Below are 8,358 nucleotides of genomic sequence, written 5' to 3'. Positions count from 1 at the left end.
ATAGCAGCTGCTATAAATGTTTTGGATTCATTCTGCCATTATTTGTGTCGCTACATGAACTGCATCATCATAAACTAAACTATTTATCTCTTATTCCTCCTAAGCTCTACGTTATGTTGCTCTGGCTCTGGAAATGACTGGGAAGTTTGGCTTCACCATGGCCTTCACCATAGTTTACATCTACACTGCTGAGATCTACCCCACTGTGCTCAGGAACGTCGGCATGGGAATGTGCTCCTCTGCAGCTCGCATCGGCAGCATCACTGCTCCTTATGTCATCTATTTAGGTACTGCCTGCCTCTGGTGATTTCACAGAGCAAAAAGCATCTGAAGTATGCCGTTCTTCAATGTCTGACTTGTATCCTCATATCTGCAGGTACATATAACAAGGTTCTGCCTTACATTCTAATGGGAAGCCTCACCATCGCCTCTTCTGTGGTTAACTTCTTCCTCCCAGAGACTTTCAACAAAGATCTACCAGAAACAGTGGAGCAGATGCAAGAATGCCAGGGGTATTCATTCATTCATTCATTCATTCATTCATTCACTGGAGTTTGAACAGAAACTGCAACCAGTTTCATGCTTTGTGGGATTTTTTCATTTCTTTGCAGAAATATGCATTTCTGTTACGTACAGCTACAGTTAAATACAAATAATCTGAAAATTAAACATAACAAGAAGCAGAAGAAATCAATGGAATACTTAAGTGAATAGAAAATGATCAGTAGCTGTTAATTTAATTTAAATTAAAAACACTTTACTTGAAAATCACCTTGATTTTTACAGTGCATCTGTTCTGAGCTTATGTAATGTCTAGATAAGTTGATTGAAGTTATGAATTATTTAAGAACTTGACCTTGAAGCTGGTGTGCAGTGAAAACAGACAGACTTTCAGATAAGACTTCAAACGGCTCCGCTGTGTGATAAGAAGACGTCACTTTGATGACCTGGAAATAAAAACAGCACATCGCTGTAACAACATGTTAAAATGTATAAAAAGACCGAAATTTAGGGATTTTTTTCTCACTGTCTGACAATAAAATAGTTTTAATTATTTTATTTTACATAAGTCAGAATTATCATTTTTATTGGTAACACTTTATTTGAAGGGGGTTGAATAAGACTGTCATGACACTGTCATAAACATGACATAACACTGTCATAAACATGACATAATACCTGTCATGAACATCAATAAGTCTTTATGAATATTTATGACTGTTGTCATAAAGCGTCATTCGGTAAATTATGACACTTTTAATACAAAGTTGACATTATTCAAAATGTCTTTGTTATGACACCGTGACATTAACCAGGAAATCATTACTGTTCAAACTTTACCTTTAATAACATAAAGTTACCTAGTTTTTAAAGTGCAATCAGTAATACTTTTATAACAAATTTATATCAGTAATGATTACCTGGTTAATGTCAAGTTGTCATAACAAAGACATTTTGAATAATGTCAACTTTGTATTAAAAGTGTCATAATTTACCGAATGACGCTTTATGACAACAGTCATAACTGTTCATGAAGGCTTATTCATGTTCATGACAGGTGTTATGTCATGTTTATGACAGTCTTATTCAACCCCCTTCAAATAAAGTGTTACCTTCTTATTTATCTAAATCCAGAACTTTGAAAGACATTTCCCATCGATTTTTAAGTTTGAGCGCATTAAGTTAATGTACATTTTTTCAACTAATTTTAAAAATATATTCCATGCAGGAAGTACACAGTATAAGAACATGATGTGAAATGTTAATTGGCAAAATACCAGAGAAATGTATGTACACTTATGAGATTACTGACCTTTAGTTTAATTCTGTCAAATAGCAAGAAATCAGAAATAAGAAATATTAATTTTCAGTTTGATTTTGAACTGTTACTAATTTTGTATTTCTAAAATACATTTTAGGTTCTGTGGACGATCTGAAAAGAAGAAATATTTTCAAAATGGAGAATCACGCAATCGACCATTTCTACAAGAAAAACCTGAAGTGCAAACATTAAGCCTTTAGATTTTGTTTTATCTTAAGGAAATAAAATTTGCCTTCATCTCTCAACAGAGATTTGTAAATGAATCTTATAAAATGTCTGCTGGGCATCAAAAAAGGCAAATACTGTGGTGTGTTTGGTTTTATTTTCCCTTAGCTGATGTTTAGGAATTTAAAACATTTTCTAGAAATGTTAAAAAATAATAAGTGAATAAATTTTTTTGTATCCACTTGCACCATGTGTGATTGGTCAACATTTTTTGTCTTTCAAGTGTAATTTCCATATTGTACACATGAATTTTCTCAACTCAAAACCTGATAACTTGACTGGATATTATGAGAGAACAATGTTGTTAATTTTAATTCTTTAGTTCTCTAAGTTCAAATGTTAATTATTTAGAAAAATGTATTGTGATCTACATATTATTTTAAGATTATCTGAATATCCAAGTCAGATATGACTAAATAGCATAGAAAAATGTAACCTGTAACTTTTTTCATGGTGGATTTATCAATTAACTTCTTTAAAGCCGTTACAGTGGTCGCCTGCCTGTTTGTGGTTTAACGCTTCTCCTTTGCTTTCTGCTCTTTTTTGCAGAAGATACGAAAATTTAAATATAGTTGTTATTAACACGCTTTCCCCAACATTTCAGTCGTTTAAATACATGTCTTTGGTCAGAATTCCCCGGCCTCTCCAAACTCCAGGATTTTTGCAGGAAACTATAAGTTCTGAAGCTGCAAATGAACTGACATTCTTTCTAAAACATTCTTTGGTCACCAAGGTCATTTATGGTAGTATATGCTCAAATCCTGCATCGAAGCAACATTGTTACATTTATTTTTGGGTTGGTACGTTCCCAACATTATAGTAAACCAGCATGAAGAAGAATTAAGATTAAAAGAATCGCATTTAGACGTGGGGAATAATATGTACTTCTATGCATTGGAAACAATTCAGTGCCTTGTTTTGCTTTCCAGGCATTCCTGGAACGATGTGGATTATCATTTCAGCACAATAAATAACCTGGACTTTGCTCCACTAATATTCTCAAGATTATTCTTACAAATTATCCTATTTATTAAAGCTATAACTTAGAATACTTTTCATGATAAATCTGTGCCTTAAGTAAAAGGCATCAGGTTTGTTGTGTTTAATCTTCTTTATGGCTTACTATCCTTTAGGACTTTGGTCCTTAAACCAGTTTATGAACAACCACAACGAAGCCTTGTGCAAACGTCCTGATCTCATCATTGTTTAACTTGCTGCAATGCAAAAACAAGTATCCATGGAAACAGATAGTTTTCATTACTGTTTTACATTCATATGAGAATTATTTAGGTTTCTTCGAAGAATTCTTTAAAGGATAAGTCTAAATAATGAATTTACGATGCTTTTAGTCATAAGAAGTAAATTGAACCTAAGATAAATCAGAGATAACCCTGTTTTATAGTGCTGTATGTCCCAGTGTGACCTCCCACATTTCGATGGAGGAATCTAAAAATGAGCCCAGCTTTAAGGTCCAAACCACACTGCATGACACAGAGCTGTGCAGAAAAACGTGTTGTGCATATCAGCCTAAAGGACTATATTATCTTCCTTTTTTTTCTTAAAAATGACGGAAATCAGTCAGGAAAAAGACGACCAAAAAATCCGGGACTATGACACCATCACGTCTTTCCTGGGGTCCTGGGGACGCTTTCAGATGAGGATTTTTTTGGCGTTGGGCATCAGCATAATTCCAAATGGATTTACTGGGATCTACATCGTTTTTGTAGGTGCCACCCCGCCTCATGAATGCCGCATCCCTGAGAATATCAGCATCAGTGAGATGTGGAGGAATGTGTCAGTCCCACTGGAAACAGTGGATGGAGTCACAAAGCGCAGCTCCTGCTGGAGGCTTAACCTGGAAACAGTCAGGAACTACTCTCAAATGAACGTTATCCCAAATGTGGATGTGAATGTCAGTGAAATTCCCCTGGAGACGTGTCTGGATGGATGGATGTACAGCAAAGAAGTCTACCAGTCGACCATCGTTACAGAGGTAAGATTATTATTATATATTCAGAGCGGATTTTACAGTCTTTTTCCTTGAGGTTTTTTCTATATGATCTGATCAGAAAGAGACAGGAAAAACAAAGCTTGGTTTAAAAGTTTTAAATGTTAATGAGTAATTGTACTTTAGTTAGATTGACACACAAACTTAAGCAGAAATTACTTCTTCCATGCATATTGCAAAACTACTCTAATTTCACTGAAGTCTTTAAGTTTCAAATGTTATTCAGATTCTAAATGCCTAAAGTTTTTTTTCCAACAACTAAATATTTTAAAATAGGTTTGGCAAAGTCTTGTCCTGCAGCTTTCTGAGGTTGAATGAAATGGTTGAAATCAGCATGTGATTCAGCTCTGCAGAAGCTTGATAATTAGCTATTCATCTTATTTTGGTGTTTTGGGAAAACGATGCATCTAAAAGTTAACAGAATCTGCTGAGGAATGGATTAGGCACTCCTGTTTTCAAATGTTCCTCTAATATTTCAGTGATTTAAATGTTAAGTCCAGAGGTTCTTGCAGGAATGATGTCCTGTTTGTGTCAGGCTGTTTTGGTTGGAGATTTTAAAAATCAAGCTCAAACATAAATGTTTTTTCTTACATACTTATTAATAAAGAAACTTGTAGAATAAAAAAAACATTTAAAAAATCTGTGTTTACAGTGGGACTTGGTGTGTGACAATGCTTATAAAACTCCTCTGACCACCTCTATTCATTATGTTGGGGTGCTGGTGGGAACCATGGCATCAGGCCAGATGTCTGACAGGTATGTTCCTTTCTAGGATTTCTCTTTAAGCAAACTAATTTTCCCATCAGAGGAAACTAAAATGCCATCTTGCTGATCCAACCAGTCTTGTTCCACAGGTTTGGAAGGAAACCGATTCTTTTTGTCATGATGGCTCTTCAAACTTTAGCAACGACAGCACAGATCTTCTCACCCAGCTGGGAGATCTTCACCTTCATTTTTTGTCTTGTGGGAGGAGGAGGATATTCCAACTACACTATAGCATTTGTCCTGGGTATGTTGTTTAAGAAAAACAAATCGGCTAATAATATTGTTCCATGTTAGGAGCGTTTCTACATATAATGAGTTAGGACAAAAGAATTGTGCACATTATTAAGGGTCAACTAAAATGTATGTACAACTGCACAGAAAAGATCAGTTTAGCATTTTCTGCTATCAAAGTTTTCAGTTAGACTTGACCATGTAAGAAGAAAATCTGTTATTGGTTTGTTTGGTAGATTTATGTCAATAAATAGAAGAAAAGTCTATTTTTGTGACAGGAAACAAAATGAGACTTTTTGTTTTTGGATTGTTTTATAATCTCTCTTGTCAAGAGATTATAACTAAGATAATTTTACAAACTTGTCTGTCATACAAACAGAAACATTAATCTGAAAACATTAATACCTCAACAGAAAGTAATTTATTAAACATACAGACCAATGGTTCACATTGTCGCTATCAACTGATGGGATATGAAATCAGTTCATAAAATGTGTTTGCTAACTTTTGTACACAGCTATTTTTCAGTTCAGCGTTGTAAAACATTAATTAGTTTAGATTTTTAGGATGTTTACAACAAATGTTCTTATTTTTAAAGATTTTCTGTATGAAACCTGCAGGATCTGAAGTTCTCAGCCCAAAAACTCGGGTTGTTTTCTGCTCCCTTGGTGTTTTTATGGGCTCAGCTGTTGGCTACATGCTAATGCCTGCTGTGGCCTACTTCATCCGTGACTGGAGGATGCTACTGATAGCAATGGCTGCATCTGGACTCATCTACATCCCTCTGTGGTGGTAAGAGAAGGAAAATATAATAATTATATTGTTTTATATAATATTTTGTTTTATTTTTTGTACTTCTGTCTTCACTCTCCGCACTTCAACATTTGCTTATGTCAATTATGGGCCTTAGGATGTTGGATGCTAATTTGTTTATAAATTAGCTTTTTTATCATATTTGGATTAAATAAATAAAAATAAAAAGCTGTTACAAATTGATGTTTTGATCATATTTGGAGGATAAAACATTTGTGTGAGAATGCATTTCTAAACATTTAAGACCTCAAAGGAGTGCAGTTAATGTGATAAAACCAATAAATGATATGAAGTGAATCGTTGTTCAGTTCCTCAGGCTTAACTAAAACTATTTTGGTGTATTTATTATTTCTACATGATATATGTAAAATCTACTGTTAAAGTAATTTTTCTTTTGTGACCTCTTGAGTGAGTTTTTCTGTTAAACTAGGTTTTAAAAGTCTGCATTTTCTGTGTCAAATCTTAGTTTATCTTTTTATTATTGTCCACAGAAAAAAAATATGTTCATGTTATTTTCAAAAAAACAACCTTTAATAGTTTTGACACTTTTATGCTAACACCACAAACAATCAAAGATGCATTTGAGAACATTTATAAGAACATCATAAACTGTTGTCATAAACTGATGTGCAGATGTTGTTGTGTTCAGGTTGCTCACAGAGTCGCCTCGCTGGCTGCTTTCTCAGGGGAGAATAAAAGAAGCTGAAGAAATTATTATAAATGCTGCAAAAATGAATAAAGTAGAAATCCCTCAGGATATTTTTAGACCAGCTGAGGTAAGTTTACCCTGAGCTACATCACTATGAAGACACAAAAATACCACTAAACCTTTTTATTGGTTTTGCGTTGAGCTTAAAATCAGACAATTTTTTCTTTTAATGCATCTTCATCAGTTGATATATTGGAGTCGATTTTAATTGCAGTCACCATTTCCTCTTATTTTACATAGGTTGAGGATGCTTTGTCTAAAAGTGATGAGAAAACAAATGTGTTTGTCATCCTGAAAAGTTGCAATATAGCATCTATTACATTGCTGTGTGCCAGTCTGTGGTATGTATTCAACTTCATTATATGACAAAGTTTTGAACATTTATACCAGTTGCACTAATTAACTGTCTAGCTTTGCATGTGGATTTCTGCTCTTTTAATCTTCCACTTACGGGAATTTTGTGAATCTTTTTGCAGGGCAATCATCACCCTGAGCTACTATGCTTTGCTCCTCAACACTTCAAATCTGAATGGTGACCCCTACCTGAACTGCTTCCTGTCTGCTGTGACAGAAGTCCCAGCGTATTTAATAGCCCTGTTGCTGCTACAGTTCTGCTCCAGGCACCTGTGTCAGTCCTCCACTCTGCTACTAGGAGGCGTCATGATCCTCTGTGTCCAACTCATTCCCAAACGTAATGCTCCAAGCCTTTTTGGAACATTGTTAATTAACAAAACTTGAAAAATAATGAATATCAACGCAACTCTAACAAGATTATCAGTGTATTTTTAAGGCTAATCTGCTGTTCTCTTTGCTTACAATGAATTTAGCAAAAGCAGGACAAATATAGGAGATGATGCCTTTTTGTTGCAATAAAAAAGTCCATGTTTTTAATCAAACATTAAATGTGAAACTTAATTTTTTTTCTTTGATTGTCCAGATCTGTCCACTGTGGCTGTGCTGCTCGAGATGTTAGGAAAGTTTGGAGTGACTGCAGCGTTCTGTGTGGTGTATTCAGTCACAACTGAGCTCTTCCCCACCGTTATCAGAAACACAGCGATGGGTTGCTGCTCCATGGCCGCCCGAATCGCCACCATCATCTCTCCTTTCATCATCTATCTAGGTAAACAATCAAAATCAACTAAAAGCATTGAGCCAATCTCCTGTTTTCTGGAAAACATTTAAAAATGTGATGCATAGATGTCATTTTTGTGGTTTCAAAAATCTCTTTGTTTGCACTTTAAATACATATTGGCACATGTTGTCTAAAGTATATTAAGTAAAATAGAGACAAGACCACAGAAGTTAAACAATATTGTATGTTGAATATAGTTTGAAAAATTACTTAATGTATGCACATCACACATTTTAGATTTGACTTTTATTTAAAAAAATATTTTTTGATTTAATCTATATGCTACTTTGCATTGGTTTACTATGTAGTACCCTAATAAAAAGACTGAAGTTTGGGGTTGCAATATGACAAATAAGTGTCAATACTTTTTTCAAATGCATAGTCAGATAAAAGGGTTCTCAAAAAACATCCACCTAAAATCTTATGTCAAACTGCTCCATCTAGTGGTTATCTGTGGTAATTACAATAAGCTTCAACATGCTCTGCTTGTTCAAATATTTATTTCAGATATGAGATAAATTACTGGTAAGTCCAAGTTAGAACGTGTTATTTGCAATATTAGCAATAAAAGGTTAGAGTCCTTGTCAAACGACGTTTTGACTAAAGTCCAAAGGGTTGGAGTCCCAGTTAACGGCGTCTCAACTAAAGTTCTA

At 34.5% G+C, this 8,358-nt stretch overlaps 2 protein-coding genes across 3 annotated transcripts in view; both read left to right on the top strand.

Annotated features, from left to right (window-relative positions):
* slc22a5 (solute carrier family 22 member 5) overlaps window positions 1-2,127 on the top strand; it is a 10,502-nt gene extending 8,375 nt beyond the window's left edge. Inside the window, exons 8-10 of the mRNA XM_015037493.1 lie at window positions 105-287; window positions 377-512; window positions 1,920-2,127. Coding sequence (XP_014892979.1) covers window positions 105-287; window positions 377-512; window positions 1,920-2,022 — 422 coding nt within the window. The 3' untranslated portion in view covers window positions 2,023-2,127. The remainder of the gene's footprint in view (window positions 1-104; window positions 288-376; window positions 513-1,919) is intronic.
* Window positions 2,128-2,566: 439 nt separating this feature from the next.
* The window catches only part of LOC106950552 (solute carrier family 22 member 4-like), a 10,213-nt gene continuing 4,421 nt past the window's right edge, over window positions 2,567-8,358 (top strand). The window contains exons 1-10 of one of the 2 annotated variants that reach the window (XM_015037490.1): window positions 2,567-2,914; window positions 3,450-3,516; window positions 3,626-4,040; window positions 4,708-4,811; window positions 4,910-5,064; window positions 5,672-5,843; window positions 6,514-6,640; window positions 6,814-6,914; window positions 7,050-7,264; window positions 7,511-7,693. In XM_015037490.1, coding sequence (XP_014892976.1) covers window positions 3,500-3,516; window positions 3,626-4,040; window positions 4,708-4,811; window positions 4,910-5,064; window positions 5,672-5,843; window positions 6,514-6,640; window positions 6,814-6,914; window positions 7,050-7,264; window positions 7,511-7,693 — 1,489 coding nt within the window. In that variant the 5' untranslated portion in view covers window positions 2,567-2,914; window positions 3,450-3,499. Of the gene's footprint in view, window positions 2,915-3,449; window positions 4,041-4,707; window positions 4,812-4,909; window positions 5,065-5,671; window positions 5,844-6,513; window positions 6,641-6,813; window positions 6,915-7,049; window positions 7,265-7,510; window positions 7,694-8,358 lie in introns of those variants that run through there. The other variant, XM_015037491.1, reaches the window with a different exon arrangement.

This window comes from Poecilia latipinna, unplaced genomic scaffold (assembly GCF_001443285.1).
Source record: "Poecilia latipinna isolate Pla-1442-1.1 unplaced genomic scaffold, P_latipinna-1.0 Scaffold407, whole genome shotgun sequence".
In the NCBI taxonomy this organism is placed as follows: Eukaryota; Metazoa; Chordata; class Actinopteri; order Cyprinodontiformes; family Poeciliidae; genus Poecilia; species Poecilia latipinna.
The sequence above is the reverse complement of the archived record's forward strand: the minus strand, read 5'-3'. Positions and strand labels throughout refer to the sequence as shown.